Consider the following 27,095-nt stretch of genomic DNA (forward strand, 5'->3'; position numbering starts at 1 on the left):
AGTGATCTCAGCAGGGTCCATGCTTGCAGTTCTATGGCATTTGCTAAGTTCACCCAGGGAAAAAGGCGCGAAATGGTTGTCTGCTGCTTTCACAAAGGGAGGGGTGAGGCTGTACCCAGAACCACCCGTGACAATGATTTCTGCCCCATCAGGCACTGGGCTCTCAACCCAGAATTCCAAGGGGCAGGGGAGACTGAGGGAACTATGGGATAGCTACGGAATGGCTACCTACAGTGCACCGCTCCAGAAATCGATGCTAGACTTGGACCATGGACGCACATCATCGAATTAACATGCCTAGTGTGGATGCGCACACTCGACTTTATAATATCAGTTTTAAGAAACCGATTTTAGCTAATTCGATATTATCCCGTAGTGTAGACATGGCCTAAGAGTGCCTTTGTGCGGTTTTAAACTAATTCAGAATAAGAATGTTCACACAGGTAGCTACTAAGGAATAGCTACTGTGGGCTACTTCCCCATCTAGACAAGCCCTTGTAAAGCAGGAATACACTTTTTCAGTAAATAAATTAATCTTAAAAAGAATCAAGCTACAAATTGGCAGCATCACTTTAACTGCCAATCAGGATGTGTCTACACTGCAGCTGGGAACAAGCCTCTCAGCACGAGCAGACAGGCTGGTGCTGGGGCTCAAACTAGCAGTGTGAACACTGAGGCAATGGCTCAGGACAACCACCTAAGCTAGGACCAAGAGGGTGGCATAAATACAGGTGGCATAGCTATGCCATAGCATAAACAGAACTCTCCGTTTGGCCACAACTAAAACCTGATATTACATTTTCTGCTCCCTGATTTATAGCTGCCTCTTGCTTTCCAGCTTTCCCCACAAGAGGGAGTTAACGATAGTGTGTATTCCCTGTGTTGTCCATGCAACTAAAGCAGGAGACAACTTGCAGCCAGAGAGTGTGATCTGCTGAATTAAGATACATCAGCCAAAGCCCAGAGAGCCAAGCCACTGGAAGTGGCCACAAGCTCTTCACTTCCCTGACACACACAGGACATTTGGAACCAGGCAGTCTGGACAATGGAGCCAAGGTGCCTGGAGAAAACAGTGGAAAAAATTCATCCTCAAAAGTCATCAAATAAGTTTTCAACTATGAGCCATGGTTGTTTGGATGGAGGATTGAAGATATTTCACTCGGATAAAAATAAATTAACATTGCTTTGGAAGTTAGTTCCACCTTGCCATGGAGTAAACAGAGCTGTTTATATGGACACCAACAAAAGTAGCAGGTAGTGACTGAAGTCACACACAGCATCTTTACATCACTGACTACAGAATAAGTTAATACCTGTAATTTAGAAAAATATGGAACATTTACAACTGGTACAAGAGGGAACCAAATCATGTCAAACCAGCACTGCTTCCTTCCTTGACTGGCCTACTGGATGAGGGAAGCAGTAGATGTGATACATCTTCATTTCAGTAAGCCTTTTGACGCAGAACTACATGACATTCTCATAAGCAAACTAGGGAAATGTGATCTAGATTTAATTACTATAAAGTAGATGTATAACTGGTTGAAAGACTGTACGCAAAACAGTAGCTATCAATGTTTCATTGTCAAACTGGGAAGACGTATCTAGTCTTGAAGTGGTCTGCCCTGGGTCCACTATTATTCAACAATTTCATCAATCACTGGGATAATGGAATGGAAAGTATGCTTATAAAATCTGCAGATGATACCAAGTTGGGGGGAGTTGCAAGCACTTAAGGAGGACAGGATTAGAATTCAAAATAACTGAAATTGGAGAATTGGTCTAAAAAATCAACAAGATGAAATTCAAAAATGTACGAAGTACTACACTTCAGAAGAAAAAAATCCAATAGATACAAAATAGAGAATAGTTGGCAAGGCAAAAATAGTACTGCAGGAAAAGAGCTAGGGGCTAAAGGGCATTACAAGTTGACTATAAGCCAACCATGTGATGCTATTGTCAAAAAGGCTAATATCCTGGGATCTATTAACAGGATGGAAAAAGTTAAGGAATTAAATATTTCTGCCTCTGACAAATGTAACCAGACAGACATTGGGAAGAAACTTCCCCTATAGCAAAATTTTTCCCTAGTTGTCCACTACAACTTTTCCTGCAACTTTCCTGTCATTTAAAACACAGAAGGCAACTGTCCCACACATACACAAAACCAGACACAGGACTAACACTTTAAGAAAGATCCAGACAAACTGGAGAGAGTCCAAAAGACAGCAATGAAAAATGATAAAAGGTTTAGGAAACCTGACCTATGAGGAAAGGTTAAAAAGCCGGGCATGTTTAGTCTAGAGAAAAAAAGACTGAGGGAAAACCTGATAATCTTCATCTATGGCTCCATCTACACTTGGAGCTGGGGGTAGGATTCTCAGCTCGACTACATGTACTTATGTTAGCTCTCATCTAGCTAGCGTGCTAAAAACAGTAGTGTAGAATGGGCAGAGGCAGGCAATGACACGGGCTAATCATCCTGAGTACAAATCCATCTGGACCTTGCATACAATTTTGGGGAAGCTAGCCCTTCTTGCTGGTTGCCATTGCCACTTTGGCTACACTGCTATTTTTAGTATGACAGCTCAAGAGCTAGCACAAGCACATCTACCCGAGCTAAGAATCACAGCCCCCAGCTCCAAGTATAGATGTAGCCTATGTTAAGGGCTATTATAAAGAGGATAACTATTAACTGTTCTCCATGTTCACTGAAGATAGGACAAGAATATCAGCCTAATATACAGCAAAGGAGAGTTAGAAAGTTCTTCCCTCTATCTAACCTAAACATGTGGACAGTTAAATACTAGAATAGGGTTCCAAGGGAGGTTCTGGAATTCCCATCTTAGAGATTTTAAAAACAGGTTAGATAAACCCCTGCCAGGAATGGTCTAGGTGTACTTGGGTCTGCCTCAGCATGGGGGAGCTAGACTAGATGATCTCGAGGTCTGTTCCAGACCAGAAAGATTAAATGTAATTTTATCTCATACAAGTTTGACTTTCAATTTTGCCTACTGGCAATTGTGAGACATTCAAATGATAGCAGTGGGTTGGAGGCGGCCTACTTTTGCTGCTACTCTCCTTAAAAAAGGGCTCACTTTTTAACCTACTACTATTACAACACCTAAAATGGCTACAACTAAAGGACAATTTAAAAAGTGTATTTTCTGCATTGTATTTACTATGCACATTTTGTCTGTCATCTTCCATCAACCAGATTCCTCTGTAGTCTGAGAGTTTTTCCATATTGCAACAAAAAGAGGGAGAAAATATTTTTGAAAGCAGAAAAATATGGTCACAAACAAAGCTCGGCAGGTGAATTCAGGGCAGGTGTAACACATGGAACTACTTTTAACATTTTAAACTGTTTAAATTTCAAGTTGGTAGAATCCACTGAAACACTTTATAAAGTAACTCAGATGCAATTCAAGAAGCATTTTGAGGAACTGGACTTGCTTGAACTTCTGTAATTTTTTCCCACCATAAGAAACTGACATAAAACTCAGTTCAGTTGATGCTGATTACACAACAAACCAATACTAAATGCTGCAGAACTACCTGTAATTCTCCTCATGAGCTGAACTTTAAAAAGACATTCAATTTAAAATCACTGTTCCTTTAAAATGGGCCTTGCCAGAAGTTTGCAGGCATCTACTGCAGTAAGTGGGATGTCAAACGCTCCCGTGAAAAACCTGACGAAGCGAGATTTCACTACACTGGTTTTTAAAACAAAGAACTTCACGGGTTAATACCTCCCCGAAAAGAGATTCACTTCTAAGCTGTGTGTACTGCTACGCCCCGGAGCAGCCTACATCCAGGAGCTCTCACCCCCACCCCGCCACCACCTGGGTCAGATAAGACTGACTGGGAATCGCTCCTTCCCCCGGCGTGACACGGCAGCGGGGCTCTGGGACACCTGCCCCCATCTGCATCTCTTCCCCGACAACCGCTCGGGCCCAGGGCTGGGAGGGGCTCGCATCTCCTGGCCCCGGCGGCTTGACGAGTAGGACAAATACCGTTCAGCCCGGCCCGCGGCAGCAGGACGCCCCCAATACCCTCCCTCCCCACCCCCAACCCTAGTGACAGCTCCTCTGCCCCGCCCCGGGACTGCCATGTAAACAAGCCCCGTCCCACCCGCTGCCGGCACAGACCTTCCGAGGTGAGGCGGCAAAAGGGCTTCACCAGCTCGGAGAAGCCCAGGTTGTTCTTGCGGGTCAGTCTCTCCGCCTCCTCGCTGCACAGCGCGGCCACCAAGGGCACGAACGAGTCCTGGATGAACTCCTGCACCGACTGCACGCACTGGGCCATCTCCCCGCCGCAGGCCCCGCGCCGCTCCGCAGCCGCTCTCCCGCCGCCGCCTCCCTCAGCCGCCAACTAGCTAACGCGCTCCGGCTGGGACAGGGCCGCATGCACCCCCAGCGCCACCAAATCTACCCCGCCGGCTCCTCAGCGCTCGCCCAGAGCCGCCATATTGAGCCCGAACCGAGACTACAGGCCGACCCCGGCAGCCTCCGCGGCCGCTCACGTGATGGGACGGAAGGTAGGGGCGGGGCCGTCAGCTGAGCGGAGCGCCGGCGTGGGAAGTGGAACGGTGAGGGCCGCGCGCGCAAAGCGAGACTTCTCGGCGCTGTGGGGTCACGCGTCACAGTCAGACGCTGCGCGCGTTCGTTCTCGGGCTGCGAGCACGAGCGCGGCTGAGGGCTCGTGCGCGCCCTCTTCTGTCACCCCGGCAGGGAGCTCCCGTCCCCCATCGACACCTGAGGCCGCGTTACCTCCTTACGCAGCTCTCCGCCCCACGAGCACCGTGTCCAGCCCCAACCAGCCGGGCCGGGCACCGGGCCCACCCAAATGCACAGCTTCTAACGTGCCAGGGGGCACCTGCCCCGCCGAATGTGCAGACCCCAAACTGCTGGGGAGCATAACGTTCCACCAAAGGCATAGCCCTCCAGGACCGGCTTTAGGCCCATTCCCCCGAATCGGGCCCTGTGCTCATAAGAAAAGCACATAACTTTGGCTCCTTTTTAATTTTTTTACTCAGCCAGTGGCAGTCAGGGTCTTTGGTGGCAAGTCGTTCACTCCGGGTCTTCGGTGGCATTTTGGTAGCGGGTCTTTCAGTGCCACGGAAGACCCAGAGCGAGTGAAGGACCCACCGAAGACCTGGACTGCCGCTGGGCATTCAGATTGGGCCCTGCATTTACTAAAGCTGGCCCTGCAGCCTTCAGCCACCCAGGGGACTCTATGCAGGGCTGGTTTAACCTTTTGTAGGCCCGGTGCCAAACCTATTTGTGGGCTCCCATGGGGGCAGTGGAGCATGACATGGGGAGGTTGGTCTCCATAGTGAGGTGTGGCCCCACTCCACCCACCCCAGTGCGAGGGCACTATTTCCAGATCAGCAGTTGCCAAATAAGCAATCGCCCACCCAACCTTGTGCTGCCAGTATGCCCCTTCCCCTCAATGGAATACACAACACATCCCGTAGCCCAATACCAGAACATCCATGCTTCCCTATGGCTAGAGCCACCCCAGAATCCGCCACAAACGCACAGTGTCTGCACACCACCGCCTCTGCGTAGCGCCACCCTGCTCACAGCCCCACCGCTGTTGCCAAGCATCCCACACAGAACCCCCATCTCCTAGTGCCCCAACACACAGAGATCTTTTCCACCCCCTCACAGCCCAGCACCCCTACTCAGGCCCTCCGGAGATCCATTCCCCCACGCCCTGCCTCCTGGCACACTCACCAGTCCTCTGCAAGGCGACTATATCTGCCAGGCTGCACCACCAGTGCAGCCAGGGGCCAGGGCAGGTCCCAGGGTGGGGAATTGCTCCTGCCCCTCAGAAATAGCACGATCAGCCAGGACAGGGACTGCTCTGGCCAGGCTCCCTCAGGACCCACTTGCCTGAGGGACCCAGCCAAGTCCCTCACATTGTCGTCCTCTACAAACTGGCTGAGACTGGCCAGGCTTCTGCACCTATGCTAGGTGGCTCAGCTCCAGGGAGACAGGTGGGGCCCCACAGGTGATAGGAAGCAGAGACTGTCCAGAGCTGGAGATGTACTGGGGTCCAGCCAGGAGGCAGAGAGAAGCCGGTGAGTGTGGCCAAAGGGTGGAGAGAAGCCCTCAGCTGGCCAGCGGGCAGGCTGAGAGGAGCAAGGGGTGAGTAGGAGGCAGAGAGAGGAGAGCCAGCAGGCTCCTGGGGTCTCAGGGCACAGTGCAAGCAGAGCAGGCCAAGGCCCCTTCTGAGCATAGCCTGGCTCCATGGCACCACTGACCCCAGCTCCCAGGGTTCAGGCAAACAGCCACTTGTGTACAGTTCCCGTGCCAAGGAACATAAATCCTGAGACGCATACAACCCTAACATGATTCATGCTTTGCCAAGCATCACACAGTATCCAGCCCCCAGGGGACAGCACACCAAGAGCAAACCAGGAAATCCCATAGAGTATATGGCTTTTAGAGAACACCACACTGAACCAAACAGAACATCACAGAGATGATTGTCTCCAGAGGGCACAATGCAAAATTAAGCACTGTGACCCACAATGCTGACCACTAGAACTAAGTGAAAATATTCAGCTGATGCTTTTTTGGCAAATAATGTACATTTGGTGACATCAAAACATTTTGAAATAACTACTGCAAGAACTACTAAAACAGAACTAACTAGAACTATAGAAAATCGAACTATATACACAATAACTATATAAACAAGCGAATAGCTAGGGAGGTGGAGATCAGCTAAGCCGCGCTCCACTGTTCCAATGACCGACACGGGTGGTAAGAAGGAACTGAGGGACAAATGGGCCAGCAGGGGTATATATCAAGCGCCATAGCGGCGCCACTCCAGGGGGCGCCCTGTCGGCCCACCTAGTGTTGCTAGGGTAAAAGTCTTCCGACGAACGTGGACGTGGCGCGCGCACACCTAACTGGAATGGATATGAGCAAGCACTCAAAGAAGAACTAAGTGAAAATATTCAGCTGATGCTTTTTTGGCAAATAATGTACATTTGGTGACATCAAAACATTTTGAAAATTTGTGTTGATTTCGTCAACTGGTTTCAGTTAGAAAAACCTCAAAATCTAAACATTTTGATACTTTGGTTCAAAACAACTTTGTTTCAAAATTTTCTTTAATTTTATTTTTTTAAAAATCAAAAATGTTTTTAAATAGTCAACATCTAAACAAAACTTTTCAGTCAACCGGAAACATTTTTTTTTTAAACTTTTCAATTTGCGGGGGAAGGAGGGAGAAATAATTAAAAATTGTTTTCTGTTTGACCTGAATTGCCAGAGAACCAAAACTTCTGTTACTCACCTGTCTTTATTAAGAGCTTCAGAAACAAAGACTCACAGAGGAAGGAGGTTTTCTCCTTTGTGGGGAGAGGGGTACCCCATGGTAGTGTTGCCAACTCTCATGATTTTATTGCAAGTCATATGATATTTCATGTTTTTTATAAACCCCACTACTGGAGCCATATGATTACATGAGAATCTCAGCTTCCAAAGGCCATGTCTACACTATGGACACTACAGTGGCATAGCTATGCCAGTGTAATCACGTAGTGTGAACGCAGACTACAGCAACAGAAGGGGTTTTTCCATCGCTGTAGGAACTCCACTTCACTGAGTGATGGTAGTTAGGCTGACGGAAGTATTCCAATCTAGCTACAGCTACACTGGTTGTCATAGTTACAATGATCAGGGATGTGGATTTTTCACTTCCCTGGCTTCTGTAGCTATTTCAATCCAAGTTTTAAGTATAGACCAGGCAGGAGTGGCAGAAGGTCCCTAAAAGTCAGAGGGGCAACAGCAGCCGAACTGTGGCCCCACTGCCCCACCCCTTCCCTCCGAGGCCTTGTCCCCGCACTGCCCATTCCCCTGACGGTCTGCCCTCGCTCTGCCCCTTCTCCCCAAGCTTCTGTCCTTGAACCAACTGTCCCCCCAGGGCCCTGTTCCCACACCGCCTCTCCCACCAAGATCTCGTCCCCCGCTTGCTTCTCTTCCCCCACTCTCCCTTCCCCCATTGTTCGCCCTTACAGCCAGTAAAAAGTGAGGGGGGCCATTGCCCCCTGCTGCCTCCCGTTCTGGCGCCCCTGAGACCATGCCTAAATTTCGCAGCAACAACCTTACTTTCCACAGCACTGTTCCTTTGTTTGCATCTTCCCTCACCCACAGACCCTCAAAAACACACAACTGTATGACATCTGTATTGTTGGTGATTGTTTCCAACCATGCATCCGACGAAGTGGATATTCACCCACGAAAGCTCATGCTCCAATACAGACGTCTGTTAGTCTATAAGGTACCACAGGACTCTTTGTTGGTTTTTCCAACCATGGTTATTTATGAGGACGGGATTTTTTTTCTGCTCACCAGGCAGCACTACTCCACTTCTTGAGCCTCAGCTCTTGTAACCAGCTACAGCATTTATCTCCCTGGTTCCCCAATGCTCAACAGTTGTGCTGTTTTCCAGGCTACCTGGTTTGTACATTATCACTACCTTTCTTCTCCCCTACCTGGCTGGAAGCTGGACTCCAGTTCTCGATCTCCGGGTGGCAAACTTCTTGTGTTTACTTCCATGGAATAGTGCAGGGAACATACACTTTAGCCAATTTACTCTCACTGTGACTGTGGGGATAGCTGCAAGCAAGAGGCAGCTGTAAGCAGGACCCGGCAGGGCAAGGAGATAGAAAACAAAATGTCTGACACCTGACTGTAGCAAATTAGTGAATTCCCTGGCAGAAATGCTGAATTCCATTAAATCGTGAGAAACTACCATATTCTACAGCCATGGAAGCATGGTATCCACAGGACCCTGATTGAAATGAATAACCTCTCACACCTCTCAGAACCATTATTTCAAGCTCTCTAAACACACAGGTAGAGGACACTGCATTGATTTACATTTGATTCATATTCTGGAGGTTTTCTATGGCTGTCTCTACACTATACAGCCTATGCCAGCATAGGCCCAGCATAGATGCAGATAAAAACACCCTATAGAAGGAGTTTTTCAGACAATGCAGGAACACCTTCCCAAACAATGTTAGCCATGTCACTAGAAGCAGGGCCGGCGCTAGGATTTCTGACGCCCTAGGCGCCGGGACATTTCGCCGCCCCCCACGCGGGTCTTGCGGCTCCGGCGGAGCTGCCGCAGGCATGCCTGCAGCAGGTCCACCGGAGCCGCGGCCTGACCCCCGGGGGGGGGGCGCCCATGGCTCCGGACCGCCGGCGGGCTCCCTGACACCGCGGGGAACGCCCGTAGGATTGCCGGCGTGCGCGGCTTCCTGACCGGATGCGCCGCGGCGCGGAGCCGGCAGCAGCTCCCTGACCCGGGGAACGCCCCGGGTTTGGGACCGCAGCGGGCGGTCCTGAGCCAGGGACCCTCTGGATTTGCGGCCGCCGCGGCGGCTTTCCTGACCAGGGGCACCCTAAGCGCCGGGCTGCCGCGGCTGCACGCTGACCCTGGGGCGCCCTAAGCAGCCGGTGCTGGCAGCAGCTGCTGCGCCGGCAGTCAGACTACCGCAGCGGCCGCTGCAACCATTTAAAAAATTTTGGGGGGGCACTGCTTTTGCACCCCCAAATCTTGGCACCCTAGGCAACCGCCTAGTTCACCTAAATGGTTGCACCGCCCTGACTAGAAGCACTCCTCTGTTGGCACAGCTGCATCTACACTGGGAGTTTTGTTGTCATAGTGTATCATTCAGGGTGTGATTTTTTCACACCCTAACTACAAAGCTATGCTGATCACAGTTTTTAGTATAGACCACTTTTTAACCATAATCCTAAGAAACACTAATTAAAAACACAAAATGAAATCTCAGATAACTGGAATTCCACAGTGAGTGATATTGTGTAACAAATTCTATGGTCACAGATCCATGGAAAGCCAGGAGCCGTTGAACTTAATACAGGTTCTGCGCGAGCAGTCCAAGGTGGTATATATTGAGCACCACATAATTATCTAATATTATATTGAAGTATTAATTTAATTTTATTGTAATACCAGAACAATGCATCACATTCTGCACAAGGCTTGTTTTTTTACCTTTTTTAGACTCATCTTATTTTTGCAGTATTTATTCTTCATTACTCATAAATAAGATTTTGAAAAAATCCAAGAGAATGTTAATTTTTTTTATGAGGTGTGAAAAAACAAATAAAACTCAACAACTTTATGAATTACCAGTACAGAGTATCTAATTGTCTTCCCCAACAAATTCAAGTCCTCCTCAATGATCTCTGAACCTTTTCCTGCACTCCAGGTTTCACTGCAACTCCATCTCCTGCCTCAACTCAATTCTGCCCCTTCTCCTCTGGGTGAAGGACTACTATAGTTCTTAGGTAAATTGGAACGTTAAGAAAAATTATGACATTACTGGATTATGTATTAAGAGCTCACTCCTGCAAGATGATGGGGCTAGAGTGCTCAGCATCTTGCAAGACTGATGGACCTGGCCCATTGAAGACAATGGAGAAATACTGTTTGACTTCACTGGGCTTGGATCAGGCTGTAAGGCTCAGATCCTGCAAAGATTTAGGGCTTGTCTACACTTGGAAATGTACTGAAATAGTTATCCTGGAACAATTTTTCTGGAATACTTATTTCAATATAAGCCCTGATCTTATCCCAGACACCCAAATTTTCACCTCTGTGGTGTGGTCTCCTGGCTTGTCCAGGGCCACCGAGAGCGGGTTCAGACCCCAGTGAAAAATTTTTTTTCAGCCCCCCTAGCAAGGGCACACCAGCTAAACAGGGCCGACAAAGCCAGAGCCCTGGTAATTTGTATCAGCGTCCCCCCCTCTTGTCAACGCTGGGCTTGTCTTAGAATGAGACAAGGGCTTTATTATGCTCTGGAGTTTTTGTTTCAAGCATTCACTTGTCTGCCTTTCTAATGGAAGTCAGATAGCTCAATCTTCAATGCACAGATTTGCTTCAGGGTGTTGTATCCCAGATTCACCATCCCTTAACATGATGCAGTCAAAAAGAATTCAGATAAAACCACTTTTATTTACAAGGCCAGAGGGGCACTGGATAGGACACATGCTATTTTTATTAATTATTTGTATTATGATAGCACCCGAAAGCCTCAGTCAGGCTTGTGGCTCCATTGTACAAAGAAACAATCTCTGCTTTGAAGAGCTTACAGTTTACAAGTGGGTATGATAAATGGTAGGAGGAAAGGATAAAAAGGTAGGATAAGGGTAATAGTAATAAGTTAACATAGTTCCACAGCCTAGCTTTAAAAAAATAATAATAAATAATAAAAAATTTAAATGATTCAGAGCCATTATTATTAGGGAAGAGATGGAGGTGAGAAAAATGGCAGGAAGGAGGAGGAAAAAAAGAAATGGAAAGTGGGACATGGAGGAAGCTTGAGAGAGTAAATGAGTGAGAGGACAGATGGAAGGAAGGAAAGAAGCAGAAGGAAGAGAGAGTGAGGCTGGCAGCCCAGAGAAAGAGAGAGGGTTGTAGGAGATCAAAGCAAACAACCAACCAGCAGACAGAAAATAATGTCTAAAGTTCAAATTGTAAAAAGCAGGATACTGACATCATCGTGTCTTAAGGCACCTCACTCTTTACGCCACTTTTGCTCCCAGCAATCACCCAGCAGACTCTTGCTCCTGGAATTGACTCTGACCCTAGAAGTGTTGTGATTCTTTTTCCAGCTCATGCAGCTAGGCAATGGGGAGTGTGCTGGGGCCTGATGCCCTTAAACAGGTTCTTCCACAGCTCCAGAATGTTGCACTTACTGTTGGACATGTTGATTGCAGAGAAAAATAAAATAAACTTAATCAATCTTGCAAACATTGGGATCTGCAAATGAACCCAATAGGTTCATTTGCAATTATTCACATATGAGCAGAAGCCAATTTATACATATACATGTTAGAGGTTACACCAGCTGCTTGGAAATTTGCACCATCAACTCCCTATTGCCTGGGATCCTGAAAGCCAAAGTTGAGCTTTGGTTCATTTCAAGCTCCTGGAAATGCACAATCACAGAGGGGTTGTCTTGACTAAGAAAAGTGATCACACAAACAAATTCTATGTAATATAGTACAAGACCATTCTGCAAACAAATTTTGTCACCTTCATGCAGCTGTAGTCAGAAACTAGGGAGCTCTTGAGATCCCATAGCTGTTTTTTTGTTTTATACATCTGGCTCCACTGCAGTCAGTGGCAAACTCCCATTGATTTTATCCCCGATGCTCTTGAATTCCAATTACTGTTTCTACAGTAGATGGTGCTATTGACTATTGGCATCCGGATTACCAACAGCTCTAATTCCTGAATATCCACACTGTGTGAAGCTTATGGTTTAAAAAACCTGAGTCAGTTTAGAAATACTGAATGACAGTCTTTGCACCAAAGAGTTTATGGATGAAAAGATAGGACATAAGAGGTGGATGGCACAAACAAGCAGGTGCGGGAGTGGAAAGGATAAAATATAATAGGGTTTTTAGCAGAGTAGCCATGTGCATAAATCTTAACCAACCAACTTGTCCAACTATTATCAAGAGGCAGTTTTTTGTAACCGTTATGGCAGGGGTGAATTTTAAGAACAACATTGTTGCAGCAGGAACACGAAAACCTAGCAAGGAGAGAGCATGGATATGTAAAATCCTGATGTGATTATCAGTTCCAGCCAAGCACTCTTAAAACCAAGTTATGCACACTGCAGCCCTATTTGGTACAGACAGACAGACAATAGAGGAAAGTTTAGAAGTAATCATTTGCTCAAGTTGCATGAAATTAATAAGAACCATATGGATTAAATTTCTGATTTAAAACCAGAATACACCACCTCTTATAGCACCTAGGTTTTTGTTCCCATAGTCAATGGAAAAAACAAAAGATTCTGACAATACTTCTGTTATCTATGATAGCCATGTTGTTAAATCCCCTGAAATATTGAATGTATAAATATTTGCTATTAAGTTAATATTTTAGTAATATTTTTGGAGTTAAATGGCAATGTGCTGGAATACTTGGTTAGAGCAACTTTTAAATGTATTTTAATAGTAAATTTGATCATTTTCTTTTCTTATACAAAAAGAGGGTTAACATTATTGGAGGTTTCCAGCTGTTATTATTGCAGATAGTTCTGCTTATCAGAACACATAAGCAATTTACTTTTGGAAAAAATAAACAGCAGATGCACTTCTCTTTAGCAACAGCATAAGAACAGGGCCGCCAAAAGGTGAGGGGAAAAGGGGCAGTTTTCTCCAGGCCCCCATTTGAGAGGCTAACCAAAGCAGGTAGGGTTGGTTGCAGCACCGCTCAGGTTTGGCCCTACCATCTCTCCATTATGGCTGCTGGGCCTAATTTGAGTGGTGCTGTCACCTGGCGCAAGGGGTCGCAGACAGTGCCACTCAGATATGGTGCTCTGAGCATGTGCACCAGGTCCAACACCCAAAGTAGAGAGCTGGCCCAACTCCGCAGGACAGTAGTTGCTGCTGCAGGGGGAATTTGAGGTGGGCTTGTTCCCCAAAACCCTCATCCTCCTCAGGTCCTCCCTTTAGTGTTTTTGTACCCTTGGTGTTTGAGGGAGCGGATTGTTTGTTTTCGGTTGGTTGGTTTGTTTTAAAGGGTGGCAGGCCTTAGTTTCAGATTTTGCCTCAGGCATCCAAAAACCTCTGGGAGGCCATGAATAAGAGTAGAGTCTATTCTGCGTAGATCTCTCTAGCTCACTAAGAATTATTTTCTTAGGTTATAGTCACACAAACAAAACATTACAATAATTATTTTTCAGGCTATTAATATTAAAAATGTCTTGAAAAAATGGAATCTGAGTTCTTTATTTCTCTCCAGATATTGCTCAGGGGAGTAAAGTTAATCTAGAATTTCCTGCCTTCTGCATGATTAAAATCTCAGCTTTAACATTGCACTGACACAGCTTTTTTTTAACCACATTCAAATAAGTCCAAACAGAATTTTACTAAACATTTTAAGGAATTAATTCCTTGGCTCACAAGTGCAAAAGGTATTTAGTGCATTATAAGTGACTGAGGCCTTGGCTACACTTGCAAGTTGCAGCGCTGGTGAGGGGGTTACAGCGCTGCAACTTACTCGGTGTCCACACTTACAAAGCTCAGCCAGCACTGCAACTCCCTATCTGCAGCGCTGGCTGTACTCCTGGTCTGCTACGGGTGTAGCAAATCCAGCACTGGTGATGCAGCGCTGGTCATCAGGTGTGGACACTCACCAGCGCTGTAATTGGCCTCCAGGGTATTAGGAGGTATCCCAGCATACCTTTTCAGCCTCTCTGGTCATCGTTTCGCACTCCACTGCCCTGGGCTCAGGTGACCCGCCCTTTAAATGCCCCGGGAATTTTAAAAATCCCCTTCCTGTTTGCTCAGCGAGGCGTGGAGTGCAATCAATCAATCAATCAGTGACCATGCCTCCACGACCCAAACGAGCCCCAGCATGGAGCACTGCCGAGCTGCAGGATCTCATCAGTGTTTGGGGTGAGGAAGCTGTGCAGGCACAGCTGCGCTCCAGCCGTAGAAATTATGATACCTACGGCCAGATATCAAAGTCAATGCAATACAGGGGCTATGACCGGGGACGCGGTGCAGTGCAGGGTTAAGGTAAAGGAGCTGCGGAGTGCCTACTGCAAAGCACGTCAGGGAAACCGCCGCTCAGGTGCTGCCCCCACGACCTGCCATTTTTACAAGGAGCTGGATGCGATACTGGATTGTGTACCCCACTGCCAATCGAGGATCACGATGGACAGTTCAGAGCCTGGAGAGGAGGGGGAGGGTGTAGAGGAACCCAAGAGGAGGCTACTGAGGTGTTTGGAGACTCCCAGGAGTCATGCAGCCAGGAGCTATTTTCCAGCCAGGAAGAAGCTAGCCAGTCGCAGCCGCTGGGACTTGGTAGTGAGGAACCAGCAGAGGAGCCTGTTCCGGTAAGAAGCTTTTATTATAAGGATGGAAATGTTTTTGGGAGGAGGGGGCTATGGCTGCCTGCAAGCATGCCTAGATGTGGAATAGCCCATTGATTTGGTCTATCACGTCGCGGTAATCTGCCCTCTGTAATCTCTTCAAAAGTTTCAGCCAGAGCGTGTGCAATGCGCTTCCGCAAGTTTATAGGGAGAGCCACCGTGGTCCTTGTCCCAGTCAGGCTAACAGGTCCGCCATTGTGCCGTGAGGGTGGGGGACCATTGCTGCACACAGGAAAGCTGCGTAGGGACCAGGCGGAATCCACATAGCTGTAGAAGACCCTCCCGCTCTTCCCAGGTGACCCGAGCAGCGAGATATCGGGGAGGTTAAAATTCTGTGGAAAATGCAGGGATACTGTTAAGTGCTATTTCCCTCTAGCTGCTCTTTGCTTTCCCCAAGTCACAGAAAGCCCATGGATTCCAGAGTCAAGCAGCCCCCCCTTCCCAGGTGAGCCGCCGTGTGCAAGATGGCTCTGAGGAGTACCTGCTGTGGCAGATGTGGGTGTAGGGTTCAGTGCTATTTCCCTGTAGCTGCTCTTTGCTTTCCCCAATGATCCAGAGTCAAGCAGCCCCCCTTCCCAGGTGAGCGCGTGTGGGGAAACTCACCATTTCTCTCTGCAGCTGCGGCCTCTCTGTGCTATGCTCGCAATGTGTAAATGATGCTAGAAATAGTCTTAAAAAACAATACAGGCTCTGTAGTAAAAGTTTATCTCTCTGTGTTTTTTTTAAAGTGACCTTGGATACTGCTCCATCAGCGCAGACTTCTGAAAAACTACGGAACTTAAGAAAAAAACCAAGGAAGAGTAAGGAGGAGCTGGTGAAAGCAGTTATGAATCTGTATTCCACAGATAATAAAAAGTTGCAAGACTGGAGGGAAAAGGAAAGCAGGAAAAAGGAACAGGCTGCCAAGAGAAAGGAAAAGGCTGCCAAGAGAAAGGAATTGGCTACCAAGAGAAGCACAGATCGGCTGCTAAGCATCCTGGAACGCCACACAGACCTCATGCAGTCAATGCTAGCCATGCAGGCAGAGCACTACCGTGCCTTCCTCCCCCATCCCAAAGCTCAACCCATTGTGCCCCACTGTTTCCTCAAAACACCCTTCTCCAGCATCCTGGTTCTTACCACCACCAGCTGCCCCCAACACCCATACGTTCACCTAACAGCCCTGAGAACTACGACCCTTACCCTATGCACTCAACCCCCATCACCATGCAGCATATTAATCCTGAAGTGCAGCAGGCATTGCACAGCACTCAAGGAAGGACATATTCAAACCTCTGACTTTACTGCTCATCACCCTACCCCCCTGCCCGTTTTATGTACTGTATTTTTAATAAAGGATTTCTTGTCTTTTAAAACAGTTTTTATTATTACAGAAAGTGTAACATACTGTACCACAAGTGAAAAATAGGCACTGCAAATCATTGCAACCACTGCACTTAACTCCTGTGGAAGGCACCCAACATTACTGTTGGCTTTCAGCCTCAAATTGCTCCTTTAAGGCATCCCTAATCCTTGAAGCACTGTGCTGGGCCTCTCTAGTAGCCCTGCTCTCTGGCTGTGCAAATTCAGCCTCCAGGCGTTGAACCTCGGAGGTCCATTCGTCACTGAAGGTTTCACCCTTCCCTTCACAAATATTATGGAGGATACAGCACGCGGTTATAATCGCTGGGATGCTGCTTTCCCCCACGTCTAGCTTCCCGTAGAGACTTCTCCATCTCCCCTTTAAACGGCCAAAAGCACACTCCACAGTCATTCTGCACCGGCTCAGCCTGTAGTTGAACCGGTCCTTGCTCCTGTCAAGCTTCCCTGTATACGGTTTCATGAGCCAAGGCATTAACGGGTAAGCGGGGTCTCCAAGGATCACAATGGGCATTTCGACGTCCCCACTGTGATCTTCCTGTCTGGGAAAAAAGTCCCTGCCTGCAGCTTCCTGAACATGCCACTGTTCCGAAAGATGCGTGCATCATGCACCTTTCCAGGCCATCCTGTGTAAATGTCAGTGAAACGCCCACGGTGATCCACAAGCGCCTGGAGAACCATAGAGAAATACCCCTTCCGATTAACGTACTCGGATGCCAGGTGGGTGGTGCCAGAATAGGAATATGCGTCCCATCTATTGCCCCTCCACAGTTAGGGAAACCCATTTGTGCAAAGCCATCCAGAATGTCCTGCACATTCCCCAGAGTCACGGTTCTTCTTAGCAGGATGCGATTAATGGCCCTGCAAACTTGCATCACCACTATATTCCAACGGTCGACTTTCCCACTCCAAACTGGTTTGCGACCGATCGGTAGCTGTCTGGAGTTGCCAGCTTCCAGACTGCAATAGCCACCCGCTTCTCCACTGACAGGGCAGCTCTCAGTCTCGTGTCCTTGCGCTGCAGGGTTGGGGCGAGCTCAGCACACAGTCCCATGAAAGTGGCTTTTCTCATCCTAAAGTTCTGCAGCCACTGCTCATCGTCATCCCAGACTTGCATGACGATGTGATCCCACCACTCAGTGCTTGTTTCCCGAGCCCAAAGGCGGCGTTCCACGGTGCTGAGCACGTCCGTTACTGCCACAAGCAATTTAGTGTCAGGCGCGTCAGCCGAATCTATTTCATCATCTGAGCTCTCCTCACTGTCACTTTGGAGCATAAGGAATAGCTCAACTGCCAGACGTGATGTGCTGGCAACATTCATCAGCAAAGTCCTAAGCAGCTCGGGCTCCATTTCCTACTGAAATCACGCGGCAGACTCACAATGGCACCAAATGGCTGAAAAGGGAAGCGATGCACCACGGGTCGTTGGAACAGGAAGCGGAATGACCCGCACCCTTCCGTCCCCTTCCCACAACCCACAGCACCAAAATGGTACGAGGTGCTCTGTGGGATAGCTGCCCACAATGCACCACTCACAACAGCGCTGCAAATGCTGCAAGTGTGGACACACTGCAGCGCTGGTCGCTGTCAGTGTGGACACACTGCAGCGCTGGCCCTACACAGCTGTACGACCACAGCTGCAACTACCAGCGCTGCAAAAATGTAAGTGTAGCCATACCCTGAAAACAGGCAACAGAAATGCCATCTTAAACTTTAATACAGCATAACAGTAGCAATGGTATAATAGACAGCATACATCTACTGTACCACATGCCAAACAAAAAAATTAAAAGAACAAATAAACAAGATAAACTAGGAAACCTGTTTATATTACATTCTATCAGATTTGAAAAGTTACAGTATGAACTTACCATTTTTGCCAGATTTTAACGATGCGAATTTGCAGTGCTGCTGCAAAAGTAACATTTAAACTCCCCAAAGTACCATAAATATATCCGTGCCAGCAAAAAACAGTATTCAAGAGATGCTTTTTCCTACCAAGGTCATGATCCAACATTCCCTTAAAAAGACAATTCACAACAATCAGTAATACTGAGCAAGAATCTTAAAATTGTTGCCAAAGAGGAAACCAATTCACTTTGCCAATATACAAATATTTCTGAATCATAACTGAATTACTAGCCCTTGAAATGCTCATCTGTGCCTGTATAATGTGCACTTCTGTAGAACTATAAAAACACTTTAAATCCATGATGATCAAGGAGAGTGTCAGCTGGCTGCTGTGGAACATGTAGAATGGCTTAATGACATTTTAAATACAACAGATACATATTCTATGCACCTTTATATTGGAGACTGATCCCCAGGATCCATTAAAGGTTGGACACTGAAGTTGGAAGGTAACTGGGAGAAAGTACTCTGACTTTTGACAGGAGTGTTTGGGAGAAACTGGAACAGTCCAAATAGCCTTTTAAAAGGTTGGAGAATTAGTAGTCCTATCACCCCTACTACTTCCTAAAGGGGGGTGGGGGAGCTAGCCAGTGGGATTTCCACAAATTATCTCAGTAGACGCCCAGAGGATGTCTCCTCCCAGGTGATCCAAAAGATTGTAAATCAGCTGGTAAGACACTATAAAGCAGGTTACAACTTTGTTTAATTAGAACTATTACACTTTGCTTACTCTATTTAGTGTCAAGTCTTTTTCCTGTACACAAAAAGTATTATTTAATTCTGTAATATATTTCCCTCCTGATTTTCCACTTGTTTTGTTAAGCTCATAGGGCTAAATTCTGATCCTAGTTACTCCAGAAGTGAATTATCTTAATATACCATTCCTGGATACTTGTTATTACCGTAGGTCATCTATATGGATACAGTCCATAGCTGGGAGATGAAAGTGAGATGTGAATGAAGAGGAGTACGGCCAGAGCATTCCAGGCTCCATCCCCTTCCAGCCAGCATAAATATCTTTGGGGGCCCATTACCACTGGTAATGGAGCAGTCCAAATAATTCTGTCTTGTGCTAGAGGATCAAACCAAGCTCTGGCAGTCCTGGTTCCCAGATCAAAGAAGCAAAAATACGGCATATAAGGACTTCTTCCCCCATTCCTTGTGTCATGTGCTAACTGCAGCGCAGCCAAATCTATCTGGGCCAATGTCTCAAGTATTTCTCTAATTTAAAAAAAAAAAAGTTTTAAAAGTATGCACCTACCTAGATCAGGTCAGAAATTTCCGAACAGAACATTTTTCTTTTGAAAATGATTCCTCAAAAATATTCCACAGGAATATGCCAATTTTGATAAAATTTAGTTTTAAAAAAATTGAAAGAAATCTTTTTTGGAAGGGAACATTTTGATTTTATGTTTTGAAATGACCTTTTGTTTTGAAATTTATTTTATAATACATTGTAAATTATAATATGAAATACAAAACATACAACAAATAAAATTACAAAAAATTAAAAATAAGTCCACACTGAAACAAAACACTTTTATCAAAAAAGGTTTTTTGAACATTTTGTTTTGTGGGAAGTTGTGAAATTTCTGCTTTTCAGTCAATTTCACAACAAACGTCATTGTTTTTCAAAAAGTGTTGGATTCCCCCACAGAATGAAAATTCCAGTTGCCAACCAGCTCTACACCCACCATTCCACTCAAGTCAGCACACTCTCTTGAGCCAGGATTGCAGCTCCCTTTAGAAATGGAGCACATTCTGGAAAAGGAAAACCTAAAATTATTCAACTGAAGGTAGAGTTGTCACATTCTTTGAATGAACAATGATTCTGTCCTCAGAACTCCCAGATGCCTTGACACACATACAGATTCCAGAGAAGACCAGGGCAATTCACACAGAGGCCTCATGCCAGCTCTTGGGTCTCCTGAGCCCCCCACAGTTCTCTGACAGCACACATCCTGTGAAGCATGCTGCCTGGAATCCCCAGCTAGCAGCTGCCACAGACCCCCATTTTCAAGGAAAATTTCGCATTGTGACATGCACTGGAGAGGGGGCATGGAAAATGTATTGCAGCCTCAGACATGCATTCTCACACAGAAACAGAGACAAAATTAAATGAATCAGTTAAAAATAATTTGCTCAGCTCTACTTCAAACTGCTCAGGGTAACCAGGGAATTAGCACAACACCAGATGCTGCTGATTGCACAATAGTAAGTGAGGATGAACAGAAAGTTCAGGAGCCTGAGATAAGGAACATGGAATTACTGACTCACAGAGAGGATGTGGATGGAATAATGTATGAATGGAGCTACGGTATGAAGGGTGGTGGCATAAGGAGTAAGAGTTGGACTAGCGTTATTATAGATGGGACAATCAGAGGAGAAGCTCATGAATTCAGATTAAGCTAAGAACAAGTGGAGTGAATGGCATATCTGGTTGAAGGTGGAAAGCGAGAGAGAAAGATGATTCAATCTGGAGTAACAGTAGCAACTGAGGTAGTAGTTCCAATCATGGAGAGATTCAGGGATACAGCTGTCTTATTTAAAAAAATGGACAGAAATGAAAACACAGAACAAGGAAGGTTTTACTATTATTTGTCTGCAAAATAATTACTTCCACGTATGTTGATAACCAGAAATATTAAAATTCCAGGGTATTTTTTCCAGTTATTCTTGTGGCACTTTCTAAATCAGTGACAAGATTTGGATTGTAATGCACTCTTAATAGTCCAGGTATAAAACAAATGCTTGTAGTCAGACAAGTTCTTTAAAAATTCTCTCTTTATCTACCTTGTCCACTAAGCAGATAAAAGGGCTTAAACCATTACTGCTATTAATGAACAAGCCATATACATTAAAGATTACAGAGTTATTCCAGGAAATTTGCGAAGAACTGGCTACATGGCAGCAGCACATTGTCAGTGGGAAGTATTTGTCTACTCAAGATTACCTTATCCAATTACTTAATTGTATTCTTTACTTGTAAAATGTTACTCAGTGTAATGAAGGTTAAAGTTGTTAAAAATTTTGAGAGATGAGCTGAAGTAACATCCTTGTTATAGTTGCTTCCTTATACAACAGGCCTTTCCTAGAGTGTTCTTTCTTATAATATAGTCTACTTGTCATAAACAGATGGTTAAGGGTTAATGTCTCTTTTACCTGTAAAGGGTTAAGAAGCTCAGTGAACCTGGCTGACACCTGACCAGAGGACCAATGGGGGGACAAGATACTTTCAAATCCCTGTGGAGGGAAGTCCTTCTTTTGTGCTGTTTTTTTTTTGTTCGTTGTTCACTCTTGGAGCTAAGAGGGGCCAGACATGCAACCAGGTTCTCCAATCTTTCTGAAACAGTCTCTCATGTTCAAAATAGTAAGTACTAGCTAGAAAAGGCGGATTAGGCTTATGTTTGTTTTCTTAACTTGGAAGTGTGTATTTTGCTGTAAGGAGTTTTACCTCTGTTTGCTGTAACTTTTGATCTCAGGCTAAGGGGGAGGAAATCCCTCTAGTCTATATGATTTGAATACCCTGTAAACATTTTCCATCTTGATTTTACAGAGATAATTTTTACTTTTTCTTTCTTTAATTAAAAGCTTTCTTTTTTTAAGAACCTGATTGATTTTTTTTTCTTGTTTAAGACCCAAGGAGATTGGGTCTAAACTCACCAGGGATTGGTGGGGGAAAAGGAGCGGGGGGGGAAAGGTTAATTCCTCTCTGTTTTAGGATCCAATGAGTTTGAATCAGTGTATCTCTCAGGGTAATCCAGGGAGGGGAAAGTCTGGGAGGGGGAAAGGAGGGGGAATGGTTTATTTCTCTTTGTTTTAAGACCCAAGGGGTTTGGGTCTTGGGTTCCCCAGGGAATATTTTGGGGGAACAGGAAGTGTGCCAAAACACTATATTTTTGGCTGGTGGCGGAGCTATCAGATCTAAGCTAGGAATTAAGCTTAGAAGGGCACATGCAGGTCCCCATTTTTTGGACGCTAAAGTTCAAAGTGGGGAAAATATCTTGACACTACTAAAGCAAACCAGGTAAAATAGGTGAACCGTCATCATGCAAACAAGCTTACTGAAGACTGAATTCACATTTCAAGTAGACAACCACATAATCTGTACTCTGTTCTGATGCCTGTGTAGCAGCTGGCTTTTTTTTTTTTTTTTTTTTTTGTGACTTGTGTAAACTGCAGGAAAGTAATTTGAGGAAATCCCCTGAGGTATTAGTATATTTAATTATGATTATGCAGCTGGCAATAAGGAGAGACAGCTCAGTGTGTCCACTGTGATCTCAGTCAACTCAGGAGCAGTTATTCCCTGGATCAGTATTGCTATACAAATCACATAGTCTTACAAGAGAATATGAATATAAGTCCTGATTTGGACATGTAGCAGACATAAAGAAAATTGAGTTTGTTCATTTGTTTTTGTCAGGGAGGGGTAAGGTACTGTGATGTTCTGATTTCTTCTTTGCTTTCATACTGGGACAGCATTAAATTTATGAGGTTGTCTTCTATGGGAGTGCCACCTTAACTCTGCATCTCCCTGTTTTCAAACACTTCCTCTTTGGTTTTCTTTGTAATTTTACCTTTTTAAAGGTATATTTTAAGACCTTAACTCTGAATTTCGCAGTTTACCAGCACTTGAGATTGGCCAAGAATTCAAAATGAATCCCTCCCAAAATTCAAAGGGGCTCCATTTCAAGATTCTGGTTTTGACCCACCTCTAATTTTTATTATAATGTGTATTATAAAAATAAATAGAAGTAGAAATGTACCTGTGTTTTACCCGAAGTGTTAATTTAGCTCTGATGCATGAGTTCAGATTACTTATAATTTAAACTTTAAGGCCAGAAGGTACCATTAGATGATCTAATCTGACCTATAATACAGCTGTAGAATTTCATCCAGTAAATTTCACATTGTGTTTGACTAAAGCATATCTTACACATAGGCATCCAATCTTCACTTGAAGATTTCAAGCAATGGAGACTCTAGTTTGTTACAATAGCTAATTATCTTTGTTGTTAAAAATGTGTGCCTCATTTCTAATTTATATTTGTCAGGCTTTAACTTCCAGCCACTTCAAGTTGTATCTTTCTGCGGTAGATTAAAGAGAGCCTTTGTAGCCTGTATTTCCTTCTCATGAATGTACTTATACACGGTGATTAAGTCAGCTCTTGATCTTTTTGATAAACAGATTAAGCTCCTTAAGTCTCTCACCGTAAGGCATTTTCTCCAGTCTTTGAATCATTTTTGTGGCTCTTCTCTGCACTCTCACCAATTTTTCAAATCTTTTTACAAATGTGGACACCTGAACTAGATGCAGTATTCCAGTATCAGTCTCACCAATGCCATATATAAAGGTAAAACTACCTCCCTTCTATTCCTACTCCCCTGTTTATATAAGGAACACATTAGTCCTTTTTGGCACAGCAGCGCACTGGGAGCACATATTCAGTTTTTTGTCCATTCTGTGACAGAGCGCTAGGCAAGAATCTGATCCAGCACTCTGATCATGGAAGCTCTAATCAAACAATGCAGAGTGGAATTGGTTAAACAGAGCTGTGCCTAATTAGTGGATAGAGCAGAACTGGAAGGCTGATTAAGCCATTAGGCAGAGGTTACAAATAGGCACAGGAAGGAAGTAGAAAGGGGGAGAAAGCAGGTAGTAAGGGGAGGATGTCTTCCTTGCCTATTGCAGGAACTGGGGGCTCCTTAGGATTGTTGGAGCAGAGCTGTTTATAGTACTGAAGGTGGTGGGAACCCATATTAGAAATAAACTACACAAGATGTTTGGCCAGTGCAACGGTCTCTGAGCAGAGGCAGGAGCCAGAGGGCCCTGTCACACTGACCCTTAAATCCTTTTCAGTGTCACTGCTTTCCAGGACCATCCTGTAGGTACTGCCTGCATTCTTTGTTCCTAGATGTATGGTCATTGCATTTGCCTGTATTAAGACATATTTTGTTTGAACAGGCCCAGCTTATCAGCGGATCCAGACTGCTCTGTATAAATGCACTGTCCTCATTGTTATTTATCTTTCTGCCAATATTTGTGTCATCCACAAATGTTATCAGCAATTTTATATTTACTTCATTTTATATTTACATACTTGATAAAAGTATTTAAGAGTATCAGGCCTAAAACCAATCCCTGAATACCTCACTAGAAAACCATCATTTGATGATTCTTCATTAACTATTATTGTTGAAATCACTCAGCTAGCTAGTTCTTAAGTTATTTAATATGTGATTTATTGATATATTATGGTGCTAATTTCTTAATCAGAATGTTGTGAGGTACTAAGTCAAATTACTTACAGAAGTCTACATGGTTGTACACTATACTTGTAATCTCCTCAAAGAATAAAATCAATTTGTTTGACAAGGCCTATTTTCCATAAAACCATGTTGACTGCTATTAACTGTATTCATATCCTTTAGTTCATTATTGACTGAATCCCACATCCGCTTTTCCATTATTATGCCCCGGATATATGTCAGGCTAACTAGGACAGAATTACCTGGGTCATCCAACTTGCCTTTTCCGAATATTGGCACAAGATTAGAACTCTTCAACTCTTCTCAGATTTCCCCAGTGTGCCACAGCACATGCTTATTGGCACCCCTGGATGACACTTGGATGTGTTCAATCACCACTCTCAAAGAAGCTCTCATTCTGGTGTCTCTTGCCTAAAGGGCTCAGCACCCAGATCCAGGAATGTGGCCCACTGCATCCAAAAGTTCTGCAGCCACTGCTGATAGTCCCAGGTATGATAAAAATTCCATTTTCCAGTGCTTGTTTTGGTGCCCTAAAGCTCCACTCCACCTTGTGCATCTGACAGGGGCAGCAGAAGCTTCCTAATGGGGGGGGAGGGGACACCAGCATCTGAACCATGGCCCAACCCCTGGGACACCCCTTCCACCCAAGGCCCTGCCTTCACACTGTCTCTTCCTGGCAAATCTCCATGCCACCCCTTCCCCTTGTGATGGGTTTGGGCTCTTTGGGGTGTCACCTGATGTGCTGGGGTGCCACTGAGTCAGCCTGTTCCACCAGCCTGGGTCTCCTTTACCTGGCCTTGGTGGGTTAGGATCACAAGCCTCTTCCAGCCAGGCACACAGGCAGGGCTACACCCAGCTGCAGAGAGAGATAGAGATCTGCTTTGGAAAGATTCAGCCTTAGGGGTTCACCCCAACACTCTGGTGCCAACTCCCTTTAAGGCATACAAACCCAAAGAAATGTCTCCCCTCCCTCAATGTGGAGGGAGATATGCACAACTTCCTTCCCCTCCCCCAGTTAGAAATTCCAGAAACTGGGTTTAATAATTGTGACATTCTGTACCTCGGGTGGAACACCCTACATGCCCATGTTCATCCTTATAGTATGATTGTGTGGTCTCTAATGCAAAGTTTGTCATGTCAGGTGTCTTCGGAAGGCTCATGATGTACTGAGCACTGTTGTTATAGTAATGTTATGTTATAGGTTGTAATTTCATGTATATAGTTATGAAGCTGAAAATGTGTCCTCACGGCTTAAAGCAGGCCCAGGCAAAACTCTCCAAGAGCAGTTCACACCTCATCAGGGCATGTATGGGACAAACCCAGCCCAGCCTCACAGGAACAAAGGACACTGGGCTAAGCAGCAACAAAGGATCTGTTGGACTCTCAAGTGAGTCACCCCCCGTCTTTTGGTTAGTTTGGGACTGAGATGAGGTAATGCTCACCTGACTCTGAAGGCGGGGGGGAGCCAATAGGGAAGGAAGAACATGAGGGCAACAAATGCAAAGAAAGCACAGCTGCTGCTATTGGTGTCCTGAAGCCACCTGGGCCTGTTGTAACCTGCAGAGGTTGTGACATGTTAGTCTTTCTTCCACAGGACAGAAGCGACTTTGTCTGTACAAAGTGCAAACTGGTCCCCATGTTGGAAGAGAAGGTTCGAGGTCTGGAGAAACAAGTATCGACCCTGCATTGCATAAGAGAAAATGAAGATTTCCTGGACAGATGTCAGGATATGCTTCTCCAGGAACAACATTTTGAAGAATTAGAGCAGGCCGCGCAGTGGGGACAGAAGGATGGGGAAGAAAATTGGCAGCATGGGACCTCCAGAAGAAGAAAGAGGAGTGTCCATGTACCAGCAATGGAGGTACAGGTAAGCAACCATTTTCATGTTCTTTCCACAGGTACTAATGCAGAGAGTGGACTAGATGAAACATCTGAGGGAAGGGAGCAGAAGGAGACTCCACCAATTGGAAGGCATGAGATGCACTGTCCTAGGGATGGGGGTTCCATGACCACCGCTCCCAAGAGAAGGAGGCAGATGGTGGTGGTCGGGGACACCCTCCTCAATGGAACTGAGTCATCTATCTGCCTCCCCAACTGGGAAAAGCAAGAGGTCTGCTGTTTCCCAGGAGCTAGGATTCACAATGTGATGGTGAGACTGCCGAGACTCATCAAGCCCTCGGATCGTTGCCCCTTCCTGCTTTTCCACGTGGCACCAATGATACTGCCAAGAATGACCTTGAGTGAATCACTGCAGACTATGTGGTTCTGGGAAGAAGGATAAAGGAGTTTGAGGCGCCAAGTGGTGTTCTCGTCCATTCTCCCTGTGAAAGGAAAAGGCCCGGGTAGAAACCATCGAATCCTTGAAGTCAACAAATGGCTAGGCAGGTGGTGTCAGAGAGAAGGCTTTGGATTCTTTGACCATGGGATGGTGTTTCAAGAAGGAGGACTGCTAGGCAGAGACGGGCTCCACCTAACGAAGAGGGGGGAAAAGCATCTTCACAAGCAGGCTGGCTAACCTAGTGAGGAGGGCTTTAAACTAGGTTCACCGGGGGAAGGAGACCAAAGCCCTGAGGTAAGTGGGGAAATGGGATACCAGGAGGAAGCA

The 27,095-nt window shown here is 45.6% G+C and overlaps 2 protein-coding genes across 2 annotated transcripts in view; one reads left to right on the forward strand and one right to left on the reverse strand.

Moving 5' to 3' along the window:
- TRAPPC8 (trafficking protein particle complex subunit 8) overlaps window positions 1-4,503 on the reverse strand; it is a 166,646-nt gene extending 162,143 nt beyond the window's left edge. The window contains exon 1 of the mRNA XM_075062021.1: window positions 4,152-4,503. Coding sequence (XP_074918122.1) covers window positions 4,152-4,308 — 157 coding nt within the window. The 5' untranslated portion in view covers window positions 4,309-4,503. The remainder of the gene's footprint in view (window positions 1-4,151) is intronic.
- The window catches only part of RNF125 (ring finger protein 125), a 67,771-nt gene continuing 45,083 nt past the window's right edge, over window positions 4,408-27,095 (forward strand). The window contains 1 exon segment of the mRNA XM_075062022.1: window positions 4,408-4,540. Coding sequence (XP_074918123.1) covers window positions 4,408-4,540 — 133 coding nt within the window.

The sequence above is a fragment of the Chelonoidis abingdonii genome, chromosome 2, assembly GCF_003597395.2.
Source record: "Chelonoidis abingdonii isolate Lonesome George chromosome 2, CheloAbing_2.0, whole genome shotgun sequence".
NCBI classification, from domain to species: domain Eukaryota; kingdom Metazoa; phylum Chordata; order Testudines; family Testudinidae; genus Chelonoidis; species Chelonoidis abingdonii.